The 19,302-nt window shown below is 33.0% G+C and overlaps 1 protein-coding gene across 7 annotated transcripts in view; it reads left to right on the forward strand.

Moving 5' to 3' along the window:
• Positions 1-19,302, forward strand: part of PAPOLA (poly(A) polymerase alpha) — a 57,720-nt gene that overhangs the window by 16,327 nt on the left and 22,091 nt on the right. For 6 of the 7 annotated variants that reach the window (XM_069489489.1, XM_069489508.1, XM_069489526.1 and 3 more), the window contains exons 4-15: positions 1,326-1,407; positions 3,012-3,121; positions 3,576-3,629; positions 5,948-6,059; positions 7,109-7,198; positions 7,289-7,427; positions 8,971-9,043; positions 10,346-10,466; positions 11,384-11,468; positions 16,625-16,678; positions 17,209-17,328; positions 18,935-19,044. In XM_069489489.1, the coding sequence (XP_069345590.1) occupies positions 1,326-1,407; positions 3,012-3,121; positions 3,576-3,629; positions 5,948-6,059; positions 7,109-7,198; positions 7,289-7,427; positions 8,971-9,043; positions 10,346-10,466; positions 11,384-11,468; positions 16,625-16,678; positions 17,209-17,328; positions 18,935-19,044 (1,150 nt within the window). The remainder of the gene's footprint in view (positions 1-1,325; positions 1,408-3,011; positions 3,122-3,575; positions 3,630-5,947; positions 6,060-7,108; positions 7,199-7,288; positions 7,428-8,970; positions 9,044-10,345; positions 10,467-11,383; positions 11,469-16,624; positions 16,679-17,208; positions 17,329-18,934; positions 19,045-19,302) is intronic. The other variant, XM_069489543.1, reaches the window with a different exon arrangement.

The following is a 19,302-nucleotide window of genomic DNA, read 5'->3' on the forward strand; positions in this document are numbered from 1 at the left end:
ACCTGGGCCTACCCATAGTGCTAGGATTGCAGATGTGAGCCACTGCGCCTGGCCAGTAATTCTTCATATAGTTCTTTGCTGGTTTTCCTGATAAGAAAAATTGCTTAGATTAACGACATTAGTGCTCAGTCCTATTCAAATTTATATGTGTCCTTTTCTTTTTTTGCTGAGACAGAGTCTCACTGGTGCCATTGTAGCTCATTGCAACCTCTGACTCTTGGGCTTAAGTGATCCTTCTGCCTCATCCTCCCGAGTAGCTGGGACTACGGGCAGCCGCCACAACACCAAGCTGATTTTCTTTCTATTTTTGGTAGAGATGGGGTCTCACTCTTCTGAGGCTGGTTTGGAACTCCTGAGCTCAAGCAATTCTCCCACCTCGGCCTTCCAGAGTGCTAGGATTACAGGCATGAGCCACTGCGCCTGGCCTGTCTTTGGGGTTTTTATAGTATGGAGTAATACTTCATTTATGTTATTTTTTTGAGGGAGAGAAAAGTGTGGTCTCTTACATGTTTTGGTACTGAATAGAGACTTAAGTATTGATATTCTGAGGAATTAGAAGGTAAAAGAAAATATTGACCATTCATTAAAATTGTTTTTTATTTCGACAGGCATCATTCTTATGACCAGGGCCATTAAGTACCTACCTTAGTAATTTATAGTAGTTCCAGGTCCAGGAAGACAAATTTTGAATACTTTGGTTTCTCCCTCTCACTGATGGTTTTACTCATTCTGAGTAACAAACCATTTGTAAGTTTAGTCTTTTTAAAATCACCCCACCAAAGCCTTTTGGAAATCTTAAAAACTAAAGTATTATTGGGCAATAATGGCTTTCAAGTCACTTTTGATGTGATAAAATTATACTCTAATGTGCTATGGTATATTTGCATAATCATTAAACATCTTCTTCTCTAATCAGTTAGAACATGTTAATTCTAACATTCGTGACTTATTTTATGCAACATCTTTGTCATGAGTAAAGTGCCTGATTAAAACATTACTCCTATGGGATTACAGATCTTGTCTACCTGAAATAGCAGTTTTTTATAGCAGTCTCCTGAAATGTGGCAAAATTCTAAAATAGTATGTATGTCTTCACTAAAGAACACTTCCTTAAAGTTTCAAAATTGCTTGAATTGCAAATTAGATATGAAGGCCTAGTGTATTTTTAGAATTTAGAGAGTTTGAATGCCCTCTATATAAATTTGCACTGTAATCTTACTTGGGTTTTTTTTTTGTTTTTTTTTTTTTTAAGAAGTACAGTATTATTTTAAATAGTTCTCCTGTGCTCCATTGGTAAAATAACCATTATTTGTTTGCTTCAACAGAATCTTCCACAATCTGTAATTGAAAATGTTGGAGGAAAAATTTTTACCTTTGGATCTTACAGATTAGGAGTACATACAAAAGGTAAGTATTGTTTTATTTATCTTGGAAAGGGATAGTTTTTTATTAAACATTATAACAACATACCCATCCATTTAGTTGTGTATCATATAGTTTAGCTTGATGTGGAAGAGAGAGTACTTCAAGGAGTCTGAATTTGTTAGGAGGGAGGTAGTACCATGCCACCTTTATACCTGCACTGTCCAAAAGCAATATTCAAATTAAGTAAATTTAAAAATTAAATTCCTTAGAAGTAGTCACATTTTACATATTTAATAGCCACATATGAGTAGTAGTTACTGCATTGGAAAGTACAGGTAAAGAAATAGAACATTTTTCCCATTGGAAGGTACATTGGATAGTGCCACTATCTGTACATCATTTCCTATCAGAAGAATATCACTCTGGAAATCAGAACAAAAATGAATTAAAGCTTTTAAGAAAACTTTGTGGATTTTCCCCCATTCCTTTATGGACAAATTGTGAAATACAATCAGGCAGAAAACAAACCAAAAAAAGTGTATCCACAGCCCTTGATAATCACTGATTATGTTCTTATTTACACTTGTCGTTATTTTCTCTATGCAAATAAATACACAATAAAAAATATACAAAGAACATTTATTGAGCACTTTCCCTTTACCAGGCACTGAGCTCTTGATCTTCATCATCTTATTTATTCCTCACGGTACCTTCATTCTCATGTAACAAAAAGGAGTCTGAGACTTAAAGAGGCAATAAAGCTTGAATAGTTTCTCCCAGGCGTCTAATGGCAGAACCAGTAGAACTCAGGCAGTCTGAGGCTGTACTCTTTACCTATTAACCAGTATTTTAAAAATATCTGCTAGTATAGTGTTCTCTATGTTCTGGTGTCCGTCCTTCTCCCCAGCTTCCATTATTCTGTCCCATTAGTGGTACATTTGCTTTTGATATGTCCTGTGCACTGTATACTCTTCTCCCCCTTCATTAGTATTCTAAATAAATAGCCTTCAGGGTAGTGCTTTAGCACCTTGTCTTTTGATTATGTTGACCTGATTCTACATTTATCTCTCCCTTTTATGATCCCAAATAGTTGATTTTAATTCTCCTTTTTGTATTCTTCCTATGTATTCATTGCTGTCTTCTTATCAAGTGCTAAATTAATGACAGTTGTCTTACTATGATCTGCCTCTTTGGATTCTTGTCACTGGTCCTTCTTGAAGTTTATTCTGTAGGTCCCATTTAAGGGTCAGTTAGGGACTCTGTAAGTAAAAGTCATCTAGTGTATAAAGGAAAACTGTATTTTTTTGTTTAATGAATATGGCAATGACTAATGACATCAGAATGTTGGGTGTGTGCTTGAATAATTCCTTCTCCACTATGAAAGTACTATCTGAGCCACCTTTCTTTGGACTCCCAGTTTACTCAGGTCACTATAAATATAGGATGCTACAGGAAAAAACAGACCCCATCATTTAAAATCATGCTTTTCCTCTGTTTGGTAATTTTTATTAAAGGGTGGTACATTTTTAGAGGCTCACAAGTATAATAATATACAGTTTCTCAACATCAAATACTGCCATGATAAGATGCAAAATAATTTTCTTGTAATATTAATTCGTGGTTGATGGGCTTAATTTTTTTTTTAGGTGCTGATATTGATGCATTGTGTGTTGCACCAAGACATGTTGATCGAAGTGACTTTTTCACCTCATTCTATGATAAGTTGAAATTACAGGAAGAAGTAAAAGATTTAAGAGTGCGTAAATGTTTGGGGTGAAAGGGGAGGAGTTACAAAATTTATTTAGTCATTTGAGTGAATTTTATGGTATAGCCATAATTTATTGAGCTGTTGTAATTTGCCAGACCCTTCTAAGCACTTGTGTGTATTCTCATTTTCTTTAAAACAAGCCTAAAATCATAAACTCATTTACAGGTTAGGAATTTGAGGCAAACAAAATAAATATAAAGTCATCTGGCCATAGGCACACATCTGATGAGTGGCAGAAATCAAGAATTTGAACCTTGATTTCTGGTCTGATTTCAGAGCCTAGTGTTTTTAAGTTAGTTACTGAGAACGTATGTTTGTGTCAGGTATTATGCTAAATTACGTTTAAACAATTTCAAGTATCACATTCATTTAAAAGTACTAAAATTAGTAGAGGCCTAATGTGTAGTTCCAGATACACTAAATTTGTTTATTTTTCCTACAGGCTGTTGAAGAGGCATTTGTACCAGTTATCAAACTCTGTTTTGATGGGATAGAGGTAAGGGGTAGTTTAAATTGACAGTTCTTGCTATGTGGTGTTACTAATTTTGATTGATGTAGGGCAAAAACTTGGTTTATTCAAAGTTTATAATTAGTTGGTTGTGATGTTGATAACAAGGTTTTTTAATGGAAATGACTGTTCTTAGTAGAAATACCATTTTTTAAGGCAATAACATAATATAGTTTTGCCTTAGCTTCATTTGAAAGTTGGGAGAAAAGTGTACACTGATAGTATGTGTGCTGAAATATTTTCTGATGGGAAGATTTATGATGTTAAATTGGTGAGGTGTTGTGCATTTCTCCTTGTTGCTTTCAATGTGTGTAGTGAAAGTAATTGGAACAAAACTGGCAGTGAAGCAACTTTATGTTTCCTTTCCTGTACGTAATGGTGCTAGAAAGGCACTGATGGTAATAGTGAAGATTATAAAGTTTTGGAAACTGAAAGAATAATAATTTGCTGTTTTGCAAAAAAAAAAGAAAAGATAGTTTCTAGGATTGCTGCATAAGATGCTCACCTGTGTCTTTTATGAAGAGTCAAATGATTAACCCTAGTAAGTAGACATTAAATGTTAACATTGATAAAGGATTATCGAATTCATGTGGTTTTGACTTAAATAATGTTTAAATAAATGTAAAATAATCTCTACTATAAATTATAAGGTGATGCCTCATTTTCCCAGAAAGAACATTACTGATATAGAGGAAATTTTTTTGTTAGGAGACCCAGCTCAACTTAGTAAACTTTATAGGATGGAGATGCAAGTCATGGCTACTTAAAAATATTTAATGTGTTAGTTTTCTATCTCATATATATAATAACGCTATTTTAAAAAATAACTATTTTAAGAAATGCTTTAGGAAATTTTAAAATAATTTGTCCTAGAATTTTTTTAATATCACTGACTTGCTTTTTGTGTTACCTAGTTTTATGAGCACTTAATTTTTATTTCTGTCTAAATTGAGGGACGTACTAGATTTTGAAATCTGTTTAATTGAAAGCATTGTACACTGTAAGTACTTATTTCTATAATTATACAGTTTTTTCCTTCTATCATGTAGGTGTACGTTTAAATGATTTTCATTACATACTCTGAAGATACTGCTTTTTAAATTGATTTTGTAAATTTATAAAAGGCTTGTTTATATAACAACATCCAAATTAGAAACATGAAATCATATTCTCAGAAATAATTGCCAAATCTGTGCTGAGTTCCTTTGCCCTCTTACCTTTCTTTTTAAAAAGAAAAATGATTTTGTCAGTTGAATTCTAGAAGACTTCTAAATTATCCTCAACTCTGGCTGATATAGATTGTGCTTTTCCCATTGTGGTGTTTGGTTTGGTTTGTTTTTTTTTTTTTTTTTTTGAGACAGAGTCTTGCTCTGTTGCCCAGGCTAGAGGGCCGTGGCATCAGCCTAACTCACAGCAACCTCAAACTCCTGGGTTCAAACAATCCTCTTGCCTCAGCCTCCCGAGTAGCTGGGACTACAGGCATGTGCCACCATGCCCGGCTAATTTTTTCTATGTATTTTTAGTTGTCCAGATAATTTATTTTTATTTTTAGTAGAGATGGGGGTCTCTCTCTTGCTCAGGCTGGTCTCGAACTCCTGACCTCGAGCGATCCTCCTGCCTCGGCCTCCCAGAGTGCTAGGATTACAGGCATGAGCCACCACACCTGGCCTTCCCAGTGTTTTTGTTTTGTTGTTTGTTTCTATTCAAAACTAAATTGGTGCTATTTTAAATTAAGTTCTGGGGGGGGAAATACAAATACAACAAAAAAACTAAATTTGAAAAACATACTGTAGTATTATAGACATGTAAGTTCTCATATAAGGAGATCCTTTTTACTGAGAGGTATTTTTAGGCTAAATATAAGGATATTTGCCTTATATTTGGGTACTGTTTAGTATGTAATCAATTTATAATTCATACAAAACTAAACTGGAGGGCTAGGGAGTGTGGGAAAAAAAGAACTAAACAGTTCATTTTAAGTAGTTCAGTATATGCATTTAGCAAACTCATTAAATTCAGTATATGCATTTAACGAACTTCATAAATCAAACTAAGTATGATTATGTGTACAAGTTCCATTTTATGTTACCATGTTTTAACATTATCTGATTTTAAAATACCTGTGATAGAATTAATATAGGTTAGGCTTTTGGGAGGAGTGTTGTCATGTTCATAATTGATGAGAAGATTCTGGCTTTAAGGAGAATTAAGTGGTGGTTTTTTTGTTTGTTTGTTTGTTTTTTAAATAGAAATGCCATAAAAGTAGTTTGACAAATATGGAATGTTAAGTTTTGTTTTTGTTTTAGATTGATATTTTGTTTGCAAGATTAGCACTGCAGACTATTCCAGAAGATTTGGATCTACGAGATGACAGTCTGCTTAAAAATTTAGATATAAGATGCATAAGAAGTCTTAACGGTATGTCAAAGCTTACTTCCCTTTGTGTAGTTGCACTTTTTATCATATATTAAGGAGTTGTTTTTATCTCAAGTTTTGTAATGGAGCTTTTAATGGCTATATTGTTAATCCATTGTGAGTCAAATAAAATGTGCTTTACCTAAGAGACTACAGAGAAGTGTCTGGTAGTTTATTCTGCTCATTAGTATCTTACACTATTACTGCTTTTCTTCTGTCATTAATAGTACTTGGGACACTTAAAAAGATTGATCTTTGTACTCTATTGCTAGTGATTTAGGCTTCCTTATATAAGCCTAATTAATTTTGATCCAGATACTCTTTTGTAATATCATCAGTTGTTAAGTTAAAAAGCACTACTTTTTTTTTTTGGAGACAGAATCTCACTCTGTGTTTCCCAGGCTAGAGTGCCTTGGCATCAGCCTAGCTCACAGCAACCTCAGACTCTTGGGCTCAAGCAATCCTACTGCCTCACCCTCCAGAGTAGCTGGGACTACAGGCATGTGCCACCATGCCCGGCTAATTTTTTCTATATATTTTTAGTTGTCCAGTTAATTTCTTTCTATTTTTTAGTAGAGATGGGGTCTTGCTCTTGCTCAGGTTGGTCTCGAACTCCTGACCTCGAGCGATCCTCCCGCCTCGGCCTTCTAGAGTGCTAGGATTACAGGCGTGAGCCACCGCGCCCGGCCAAAAAGGACTAGTTTTAAACAATTTCAATTAACGTAGTTTGTTACTGTGATCTTAAAGAACAATTCTTGGAAACTTGAGTAGTTTGAGCCCTCCTTGGTATTTCTGGACTGGAAAGTTTTGGTTATGGGTCTAAAGTTTGAGATTAGGCAGGTTATAGTTCATTTTCTTTGGTTTGGGACAGTGTTTATGATAGAAAATGTTTTAGATTTTTTTTTTTTTTTTTGCCTGTTATGGAGTTAACGTTACTGATTCTACCAAGTAAAAAATTTTATTTAATTTTGATGTCAATTTCAGAAAATTTAGAATATTATTATTAAATTCTTGATGATTTAATGTTCTGTTTTTTCACCCCTGTTAATCAGGTTGCAGGGTAACCGATGAAATTTTACATCTAGTACCAAACATTGACAACTTCAGGTTAACTCTGAGAGCTATCAAACTATGGGCCAAACGTGAGTTCAGAATTTGTTGGCTAGCTTATTAAAAATATTCAAACTTTTGTTCAACACTAACTTATCTTTTTGCTTTTCCCTTATCAACAGGCCACAACATCTATTCCAATATATTAGGTTTCCTCGGTGGTGTTTCCTGGGCTATGCTAGTAGCAAGAACTTGCCAGCTTTATCCAAATGCAATAGCATCAACTCTTGTACATAAATTTTTCTTGGTATTTTCTAAATGGTATGTGTTTAGATTATATTAAAATAAAATTGATTGTAGACACTGAAGTTTAGTCTTATTTCTATGACATTTCTGCAGCTGGTTTCAGATTCAAATTTTAGTTCATGGTGTAGCCATTCAGGTAGCCTTGGCGGGGAGATCACATTGTATATAAAAGGACAACCTAAACTCCATTTCTTTTCCCTAGTTTTGCCAGGATAGTAATAAGACAGATTCTATTTGTAGTTCCTTGCAGAAATCTACCCTCTAAATAAATTCTGAAGTTTAGCTGTAACATCTGATAAAATCCAATTTATTGATGGGCAGGAATGTCAGTTACTTTTGCATAAAACTTCTACATATCACTTCTTTCACTCTATGAATTCTTCTAAATCTATAGGCCATTAGTTTATTGTGATTGTATTTTGCTTTTGCTTTCAGCTGTCCATTTATATTTGGTAAAATATTGAAGATGTAAATTTTCATAAAAAGCCTTTAAAGACTAAGTTAACATTATGTGCTTGCAATTGATGATCCTTTTGAGATTAGTCATTAACCCAGGAGAGAGTTTTGTTTTTAATTTCTTCATTTCAAGATGTCCACATTTGTCAACCATGATTCCTTTTAAGAAAAGTAAGATAAAAGAAGATAGTTGGTTTGGCTTAAAAGGTGTGGGTTCTTGGGTTTTATTCAAATTGATCTTAAAAATTTAAATCTTCCATTCCTGTTCCTGCCAACTCCTGCCCTTCCTCCCTCTGCTTGAGTTATTTGCTATTAATTTTATAAAAATTAGAGTTATTGGAGACAATTTATAATTTAGAACTGTGCCACACTTTTCAGTACACATTCTGGTGTTTTGGGATTTGGTAGGCCTTATAATCAAGTGTGATAAAGAATGTCAGAATTTTTCTTAATGCTACACATACATAAGCAAATATTTTTTGACAAGCTAACCTTGACGTAAAGGATGACAAATGTTATTTAGTTTATATCTCTTCCGTAAAGGACTGAATCAGCTCATTTATAGAACATGTCTTGAGAATGTGTTCACACCACAAAGTTTTATTACACTTAATTCATATTAAAACTTTAAAGTCATGAGATAGAGAAATATTTTCCTAATTATTATAATTATTCATATCCCTTTGACTATAATCAGAAATATCTTTTTAAATTCTCAATTGGCTTTGGGTGGAACTAGTATTATAAAGACAGAAATTTTGTCTTTCAAGGGGGATTTAATTTATTCTATTCAAGGTTGAGGTAAACACATCAGACATCCTGGGATAGTGCTTCTTTGTTTAAATAGTCCTTTACCAGTTCTTTGAGAAGCAGAGAACATGTTTGACTTCAGTATGAGAAAGCTAGCAAGTAAGTTAATTTCTTAGTTAAGGGAAAAGTAATTTGAATAGTCTAATGTCGACAGAAAGGAATAAGGTTATATGTACCTTGAGGGCAGGATGAATGAAGAAGGATCACATTCACAAATGCTTTATGTTTAACAAAATACGTTTAGCTGGTAATATCCTATAGTCTTATCAAGTGCTACAATCTTTTTAAACAGGGAATGGCCAAATCCAGTGCTATTGAAACAGCCTGAAGAATGCAATCTTAATTTGCCTGTATGGGACCCAAGGGTTAGTGTATTATTTTTTCCCCTACAAATTCACACTGTGCAATAACAAGTAAAAATCATCTACATAAACTCTAGGGAGACTTCCCACCCTTTTATGTATGAGTGGACATGTCCATATGACACTTTCTTTTAGATAACCTCAACTATAATTGTCCTCCGATGTGAGAAGCATAATTATGTACCCTGTAAACCACATTTGTACATAGTTTTTAATATGAATTTTACTAACATTTTAATTTATTCTATATAGAACTACCTTGTAAGTCAAAGTTGTGTGGGCATTTGTGCTAAAAAAAAAAAATAAAAGGATACTAAAAATCCCTGCTTTTTTTTTTATTTTATCTAAATATTTTGTTAAAACTGGGTGGTTTTAGGAAAGCTTTTACCTAATGTTTACATGTGGCAGATAACCTATAAGCAGTATCACTTTAATTACCATGATGTAATTGTAAAAATTGGTTTAGATATCTCAGAGATTACAAAAACAAGGTTGGGCTAAAGAAGAGCTTCCATTGTTTCTTGGGAAATTATGACATTTACCGCTTACTCATTTTAAATATTAACAACATGTACTTTATAAATTGATAAAAAGAAATTTAGATTTGAATAAGCCTTTCTAGGTTTATGAAATTCTAATTTTCTAAATCTGTTATCTTACTGTAATATCAAAAATTTTAAGTTCTGTTGAATTACATCAAGCTATGTCTTTTCAAGTTTTCCAAACCTCAGGGCATTTAATTTTAGAGAACGGGAGTTTACAGTTTGCGTAGTATGCAGATAAACCGTTAGTAAACCATTCCAGTATCTCTTTAAAATGATGTCAACATGGATAATGTAGTTACACCATGTGTCAATAAGCTTGAACTCCTTATAACCTAAGGGTATATTAAAAATTTAGCTTTTCATCTTGTTTAAAATAAGTTTTACACAGAACATTTTGTAGCATGATATTTCTTTAAAGTGTAATTGTGTGTACACCCCCATTTCTGTTGTTGAATAAAGAAAAACTAAACATCAGTAAATTTCCCAAGAGAACCTTTTTTTGCTCAGCAGGCACACTGTTTGTAGTAAGGTTGCCAAAATAGTCATGCCCATGGTTGAAACAAATCATTAGTTTAGAACAAATCTCTGATTCTATGAAGATTTCCTATAAAACAGTGTCTCCTTACATGGTTTTTCTTTCTTAACTCCAGCTATGAATGAAATAAAATTTAATCATTGGTTCAGTTTAACAAGGGGTAAAAAGTCCAAGTATCTGTTGCATATGTACTTGAAGAAACTGATTGGCTGTTGTTGTATGTAGGTAAACCCCAGTGATAGGTACCATCTTATGCCTATAATTACACCAGCATACCCACAACAGAACTCCACGTACAATGTGTCCGTTTCAACACGGATGGTCATGGTTGAGGAGTTTAAACAAGGTAAGTGTTTATGCTTATGCTCTGCTTTATACACGAAGGATTTACCTACCATTGTAGACCCAGTAGTCAGCTGTGCAACTTAAATTGAAGAGGCATTCACTGAAGTGGATTTGGTGTTTGTTTATTATAATGGTATATTTGAGAACTGACTGAAAAAAATGTAATTCCTTTTAGGCAATTTATTTTTTAAGTTGGAACCTTAACCAACACTGAAAACCACCAGAGACTGGTTCAGTGCCATACTATTGTCTTGTAAAATTAAAAATAATGGTTTGTCTACACTGGGTGACAGATGATTAGCAGACTGTATATCCTGGGAAAGAGGTTTGAGCAGGATTGAGGCCAGACTGCCCATTATTTTGGAAGAACCTTTCGCCATTTTTGAACTCCAGTTGTACTATTAATATGAAGGTGTAGCTATTCCAAATGTTCTTTGAGGGAAGTAACTGGAACAAGACTGTTTGGTTTGACTGAAAGCAGTCAAGGAGACTGAATCAGCTATTCAACCACCAGCTTTAAATTTAGAAGTTAAAAATTCTTTCCTATTGCCTAAAGAGGCTTTTCATGGGAAGATGCCTCTATACTTTTAGAAACAGCAGGAAACCTTATTTCAGAAAGGCAGTAAACAAAGTATATGGAAAATTTTTCTTAGGTAACTTCAGTGTTTCAGTTTTGAGAAAAAATCATTCCATGAGCATGGCATTTTAGAATAATGGTACTTTATGAGAAGAAACCTGGCTGTCTATTTTCCAGCTTTTTTGAAATGTGTGTACCTATGTGAGAAAATGCTCTATGAAACTTCGTTAAAATTCTCGTTTTTAGGATTATAGTGAGTGCATGTGGTATGATTAAAATTATTTAAAATTCTAGATGGTTAGACTGAAGCATGCAAACATTTTAATATGTTTTTAATCTAGGTCTTGCTATCACAGATGAAATTTTGCTGAGTAAGGCAGAGTGGTCCAAACTTTTTGAAGCTCCAAACTTCTTTCAAAAGTACAAGTATGTATTTTAAGGCATGTCGGACATGTTGCTCTCTTTAAGTAATGGTTTAATGGTAGTGTCTATTATCACCTCTTCTTGCTAGACTAATCTTTTGTATTTACCTTTAAACATCTTCTATAGAATTTTCCTTCTTGTCAGAAAGGACATACTTACTGTTTTAGTAAACTCTTTTTTTGGGGGGAGTGGAGGTCAAGATAATGTGAAGCCGCTACAATTTTTCTGCCTTATCTAACTGAACTCCTAGTACATTTGTAGCAACATCAGTTCAGTAGGCATATGTCAGTCATGACCAAAACAGTAAGTCTGCATACATTGGCAAATGGGTGAACTGTTAAAATCTGTAGTTAATATTCTCTACTAAGAAACTAAATATTTTCATCTAATTCTGGAAACTTATCATTAAGATTTTTTATAGCATAGAGGAAGCTAATAATATGTCACTATATAGCCAATTAAATGTTTTCAATACTTACAGCACATTACTGGCTTACCTTTTTCCTCTAATGTTATTAAAGCCCCTTCAAATATTTCTACAAATAATTTTCTTGGGATTTAAATGGGTATAATAATTTTTATTAATGGTTTTAATATAATGGTTTAATACCTTAGTACAAGTTAAAAGCCTTGTTGTGTTAATTTTGATGAAAAATGTAAGTTTAATAAATCTTATTTTTTAAAAAAATAAAAAACACGGACTTGCATACTTATTTGCCCTGGGCTGAAACTTGCAGAAGTCCCATTAAAAAAATTTTTTTTAATGCTTGAAACTTTCCTGACCATTTGATCTTGTGTTGGATTGTGTTTTGTGATCTAAACAAGATTGCTTTATGCTATTTCCCCAATTAAAAACAAGAATGATGACCTTCATGATGTCTCTGTGTTTTGTTTCTGTATCTTTTGCATGAAAAAGCAATAATGGAGCCAGTAATTGTGTTCTGGGAGCATTATGTTGTCAGTAAAAATTAAAATAGTGTAATACTGAATGCTTTTAATTTATTACTTACTCCCCATAAAGTTTGCTTTCCATCTGGCAGGTAATTTTTCTTTATTTTTTATTTTAACCTGTGTTGAGGAAGTACCTTTGAGCATTTAAATCAATAAACATATATACTGATGATTTTAAAAGTACGATATAAAGAATACATAATTACGTCCATCTAAGGAGAAGAATAAAGAAATTGGTCTTACAGAAAAGTGTCAGCATCTCTTAAGTCCTGAGAATCAAAGATAAAGTTAGGTTCATACTTACTCCTCCCTCACTTCTTTATAAGACTAAGATAGGTAGAAAATACAGGCTTCCTTCACTTTAAGAAAGATTAATGTTGAAATTGAACAAACCTTGACTTTGTCATTTCATTTGAATAAATTCACATTATTAGAACTTTGTGCCTTTTAAAAAGCTTGCTTAATGTTTCTTTTAAAACTATGCTTTGATCTTTGCCACATGGTACCTATACAGTCTTTGACTGATTAAAAGATGCTATATTGCTAATCTTTATTGACGTCTCCTGAAACAAATCATCTTAGGTTATCAAAAACAACTTTAATTAAACATATTAGATATAAGGAAATAGCAACAAATAGAAGAAATTATATGAGCAAAATTTGAATTTCAGCTGTGTATACTGGTAAAACTTGAAAATATGACAGTGGACTAATTTTATCCATACCACGTTATAATTCTCCAGAAATTTTCCTCTTTAAGATACAGTGATGACTATAATCTGGCTTTGGGAGGTGTTCACAAATTTGAATTCTTAAGACATACCCTCATAAGAAATACCCTGAAGATTGGCTATACAACTGTATTGAAATCCTTAGTTTTCCCTTGAGTCAAAGTTGATTGAACCTTCTTTGAAGCATGTGCTAAAAGTACTATCATTTGTTACGTGTAGGATTTTATTCTTCTTCTTTTTTTTTTTTTTTAGAGACAGTTTCACCGTGTTACCTGGGTTAGAGTGCCGTGGCATCAGTCTAGTCAGTCTAGCTCACAGCAACCTCAAACTCCTGGGTTCAAGCAAACATCCTGCCTCAGCCTCCCCAGTAGCTGGGACTACAGGCGTGTGCCACCATGCCCAGCTAATTTTTTCTATTTTAGTTGCCCAGCTAATTTGTTTCTATTTTTGGTAGAGAGGGGGTCTCGAACTCCTCACCTCAAGCAATCCTCCCACCTCAGCCTCCCTGAGTGCTAGGATTACAGGCGTGAGCCACCACTCCCAGCCTGTGTAGGATTTTAAATCATGTGAGATACACCTGCCATTCTTGAAAGGGAGAGAACCATGGAGGAAATTTTGTCTGTCTTAAAAATAAACTAATCACCTTCTAGAAAGTTATCAGTGTTCCTTAAGGAAAAGGGATAACATTGTTTCACGAAGTTTTTAAGGAGTCCTAAGAAAATATTTTTTGTATTTCTCCTTCAAGATATTCAAGTTAACACTTAAATAAGTAGCAGTAAAATCATTAACATTAGGAAATGGGATACTTACTTCAGATGTTACCTTTTACTAGGAAATAAGGAGAGGTATTTAGGAAAATCACAGTGTTCTCATTTGAAGTATGTATAAAATAATTTTGCCTTAAAATTTGTTTTAAAAATTTTAAGGTAGTGTACTGTAACTCCCGGTCCTGAATCACTTAAGATAGAATTGCAGGCATTGTACCCATCTTAGTTATGATCTTCCCAGGTAAAATACTAACATGAAATGGCACAGAGACCCACTTACAGAATTTTTTATAAATAGCTGTTAGGTAATAAAGCAACTAAGTTAAGTGTTCTTAGGACTTTATTTTGATTCTTTGGGGATATATTTATATCATTAAATTTTATTGGTTAAATTTTAGTAAATTTATTTACTATATGATAAACTTTAAATTTGGGGAAAAAGTAATGACAGTTGCATTAAGACTTCAAAGTCTCTTCATGGAGACATTGGAGCATCTTCAGCATGGTAGTTTTTAGACATGGCAGTTATGAAATAGGGATCACATTTTTTGGTATAACAACAAAATAACATTTAATTTAGATGTACTTCTACTTGGTTTCTCTGGTATGATAGGGATGTTAAGAATTGAATACCAATCCTGGTTTTTAAAACTTAAAAATTAGGAAATTTACAGAATGAAATTGGAATTTATTTTCAATTTTTGGGATGAACCACTCATAAAATATTTGTAGGTTATTTCTATTAATTACTGCATTTTATGTCTCTCAATTCAAGTTTGCTTAAAGGTGGCTGAATCAAAGACATTTAACCTCAGCATAAATACTTATTAGAGCTACTTTAACATTTTTACCTATATGTAAATATATGCATTTGTGCATAAAAAATGTACAAAGCAGATACTTGTCCCCCCTTTGATTTCTGCAAGAAATAAAATTGAACTCTATATTTTAGGCTTCAAGTCTTTAAACTTTGGGCTGTCAACAAAATTAGATGCAAATGGATTATTTTCCCTTCATAAATGCAGAACATTGTATATCATTTAAGCTTTTCTTGAGGACTCATGTCGTTATTAAGAATCTTCATTTTGAGTTTTTGTATGTATGTCTGATTTTTATACTTTGTTGTCTCCTGTTACAAGTTGCTATACTTCCGTGAGAAAGCTCATCTCCTTTACTTTTTTTTTAATGTCTCAGGGACCTAGAAGTCAGGTTACTGAGCTTGTTAGTATTTTGTTTGATTTAGGACTCTGAGTATGGGTTTATCTATATGTGTGACGCATGAGCTTTTAGTGCTTTTATGTGATTTATTGACTTATTTTTTGGGCCATCTGTGTTTGCTCTGTATTTGGCTTGTTCCAAATAATGCTGAACAAATTAAACTGGTAAAGGAAGTTTTGGTCTGTATGGAGTTGGACTGCATATTCACTTAATCTGTGTTTACCTTGTTTTTATATATTTACCTGTGTTACCTTAAGTTTATACATTTTAACTCAATTGAACTTCACAATAAGAGGGGTACTATTGTCCATCCCATTTTACACAAATCTTAGAGTTGTTTAGGGTTACATAGCTCTGAATTGGAAGCATTTTTCAAATATTCAATTGGACTATTTTAAGGGAAAACGGTTAAAAAATGCTTGAAGTTGCCAAACCTTTAGTAACCTTACTTAAAAATGTCCTTTATTTTTGGCTAAAGAGTTTTCTTTGAACTATAATTTGTAGTTTTTCTCTGCATCTAGGTCATACTTTTGTGAAACTTTTTAAAATGTGATTGAGAATATAGGAAAGATTTCAGACTTCTAAGAGAATAAAATAATTTTAAATTTTGGTTATACTGCCATTTTCCAAATTAGTATCTATACTAAATACTAATGATGTCAGTTTGCATTTTGAGGTAAAAGTTTCTGGTGTGAAGTTTATCTTCCACCTCTTCTAAAATGGATACTGTAGAAGAGTATATTGGTCTGAACTTTTTTTCATCTTAATGGAAATTGAACCCTGCTAATTACACTTCAGTTTTAAATAGTTTGTTTTAAAAAGACTTAGATATTTGGTCATGATAGTATTTTCTCAATTGAAAACTTACCTTTTTTCTAATTTGAATGGGATTAAATTTCTGATAGAATTCAGATTTGTTGCTTTCACGTTAATGATGTTAGTTTTTTTGTCGTAGAAATAAATTTTTATCGTTGGGAAAAATCATGGGGCTGAATTTCAGTATTCAGTTTAATTTTCCCTACCATTTAATTTGAATCGAAAAGTATGATGTGTTTCACATTGTTTTGGAAGTTACTGTTGTAATATATATATTTAGTGGTATGTTTTTGTGGCTGTTCGAACCCTGGTTTTTTGTTTTCCATTGAAACATTTTTTTTATAGGTTATATTTTAGTGAGCAACTCTTTAATCTTATAGGTAGAGCCCTCTACTGGTGTCATTGAACAGTTATTGTTTATTCAATGTTCTTGAATTAAGCTACTTTATTTGCTAATTATTCACAAAATCACTGTCTTTTTGAGAAGAATTAAAATTGCCAGTACTTAGAAATATGTGGAATATAGCATGTGATTTTATTTTCATATTGACATTTTAGTCCCCCTTGCTAAACTGATGTTGATCTATAACTGTAAGGAAGCTTATTACATTATGGTTTAATATCCAGCATAAAGCACGTAAATAAAATAAATAGCATGTTGTCTTTATCTTCAAAGGCATTATATTGTACTTCTAGCAAGTGCACCAACAGAAAAACAACGCCTAGAATGGTGAGTATAAGATTAGACTTTACAGAAAAAATAAACATCAGAATGAATCAGATAGCCACAGAATACACATAGGAGATGGGAGGAAGTCCTTAAAACATCCAGTTTGGTTTCGGTTGTTCCTAATTGGAACTTTACTATTTATAATGGAAGTATAGATTCATATACATATATAACTTGTTTTTTTGTTTGTTTGTTTTATAGAGATCCATGTATCATTTCTTCTTAACTACAGTGCTTTGGTTTAGCTTACTGATTTTTCTTTAAATATTTTTGGGAATAACTTTTATAACCTTGCTGGTTTGAATGAAGTGTATCTTGGTTCTCTTTTTCTTCTAGTTCAGCATTTTGGGGTAGAGCATAAAGCTTTTGGTTTTATCTTTGGGAGTTCCACGAGTTGAACTGCCCTGGTGTGTGTTTTAAGTTATTTATGATCTTCATATTACTTTTTTACATGGACATTTGATTTTGTGCATTTGATTTTTTTTTTAAAAGTTAACCAAAACTTTTCATTAATACTGACATTTGTTCAGGGTGGGCTTGGTGGAATCAAAAATTCGAATCCTAGTTGGAAGCTTGGAAAAGAATGAATTTATTACACTGGCTCATGTGAATCCCCAGTCATTTCCAGCACCCAAGGAAAATCCTGACAAGTAAGCACTCTTCTAATTCAATCTCATCTCTTCCTTTTTTCAACTTTTATTCATAGAAGCTTTTCCAGACAAGTTTTATAATTAGTATCACTATTCTGTTAATTACATATGGCTTTAAAAAATTTGGAATTTATAAGTTTTTCCTGACCAGATGCATTGAAGAGAAAGACTATTTCTTGAGAAGAATTTGCACTGAAATAAACCTTTTCTGATAATAGTCTCTAATTCCATTAACTATAGTTCAAATTCTGCTCATCTGCTCTAATACTATCTTTAGCATTGCTTCTTAACATTCCTTCTCACCTTTTGTACAATAGTTGTTGGGTTAGCTGCTGTATACTATACATCAGTCTTTGCTGCTGCTTTTAGTTTTTTTTAAAAAAGGAACATATTTTGTTTTGACCCCACAAAAAGCCGATTTGTGATTGATTCTGGACCATTAAGAAGATATATAAAATAAAAGCAGGCTTACTTTACTCTTTTCAGGGTCCTTTATATAGGTCAGTTGCTGGTTTGATTGTTCCTGTTATTATTAATGAGACTCTACCTATACCGTGTTGCCTTTGGAGAGGTTGGAGAATATTAGTAATGAGCTTTAAAAAAATAAAACAGCACTAAAGAAAGATTTAAAAATGTAGGTGAAGGGATCCCTTAAGTTTGTGTTGTTATAGAATAACTATTCTTACAAAGAATTTTTCCTTTGTAATCATGTAAAAGAGTTATTTGAGCTGTACAATTTTGTTAGTTATTGCAATCTTTTTTTTTTTTTTTTTTTTTGAGACAGAGTCTCAGTTGCCTTAAGTAGAGTGCTGTGGCATCACCCTAGCTCACAGCAACCTCAAACTCCTGGGCTCAGTTGATCCTCCTGCCTCAGCCTCCCAAGTAGCTGGGACCACAGGTGCACACCACAACGTCTGGCTAATTTTTATATTTTTAGTAGAGACTGGGTCTTGCTCTTGCTCTTGCTCAGGCTGGTTTTGAACTCCTGAGTTCAAGCAGTCCTCCTGCCTCGGCCTCCCAGAGTGCTAGGATTACAGGTGTGAGCCACTGGGCCCAGCCCAGTTATTGCAATCTTAATTACTATAAAATACTATATGCTGCTCCATTCAGGGGATAAACCATTAAATGTCCAGAAGTAGCTCAATCACTAATTGCTCTATGCTTCTGTTCATGTGGAGTTTTAAATCGGATTTTAAAAGTTTAAGAAATATAAAGTTCTAGTTAAATTTTTTATATCTAGAAGATCCTTTTTTTGTTTCAGAGTTTTCTAAAAAGCATTATTCTTTTCCCCTCCTTAGTTTGAACATACTTTTTCTTTGTTTGCAGTGCCTTTGGTACTTTCAAATGATTGTTAAGAACATTGGCCATTAATGTACAGTTGTAAGAGGATATTTGTCCTGGAACTCTGATTGTTTATGTAGTAATAGGAATATAGAGGATAGGTTGTTGGGAAGGACTTTAAGTTTTGATGGAGTTTGGGCTTAAAGCTTGAGTTTGCTCATATATTTATATTGTAAATTTTTCCACGTAGCTCAGATTGTCAGCCTTGTTGATGATTATATTTTCATGAAATCCTGATAAACTGTGATAATTTTCTTCTTTTCAGGGAAGAATTTCGCACAATGTGGGTGATTGGGTTAGTGTTTAAAAAAACGGAAAACTCTGAAAACCTCAGTGTTGATCTCACCTATGATATTCAGTCTTTCACAGACACAGGTATGTCTGTACTTGGGTAATGAAAACATTAAGTTGTTTGCATATTTGAATTTGTCTTGATGTGCATCATAGTGATGTTTGTAATAACTGTTGAAATTATTTGGGAATATTAAAAAATTATCAAAATAATGGCTTCGTATTAGTTACTAGCTTCAGTAATGTCAAATATAGGTTGAGCATCCATTATCTGACATGCTTAGGAATCAGTGTTTAGGATTTTTTTGTATTGTTTGGGATTTTGGAATATTTACATTATCC

Source organism: Eulemur rufifrons, chromosome 2, assembly GCF_041146395.1.
Source record: "Eulemur rufifrons isolate Redbay chromosome 2, OSU_ERuf_1, whole genome shotgun sequence".
In the NCBI taxonomy this organism is placed as follows: domain Eukaryota; kingdom Metazoa; phylum Chordata; class Mammalia; order Primates; family Lemuridae; genus Eulemur; species Eulemur rufifrons.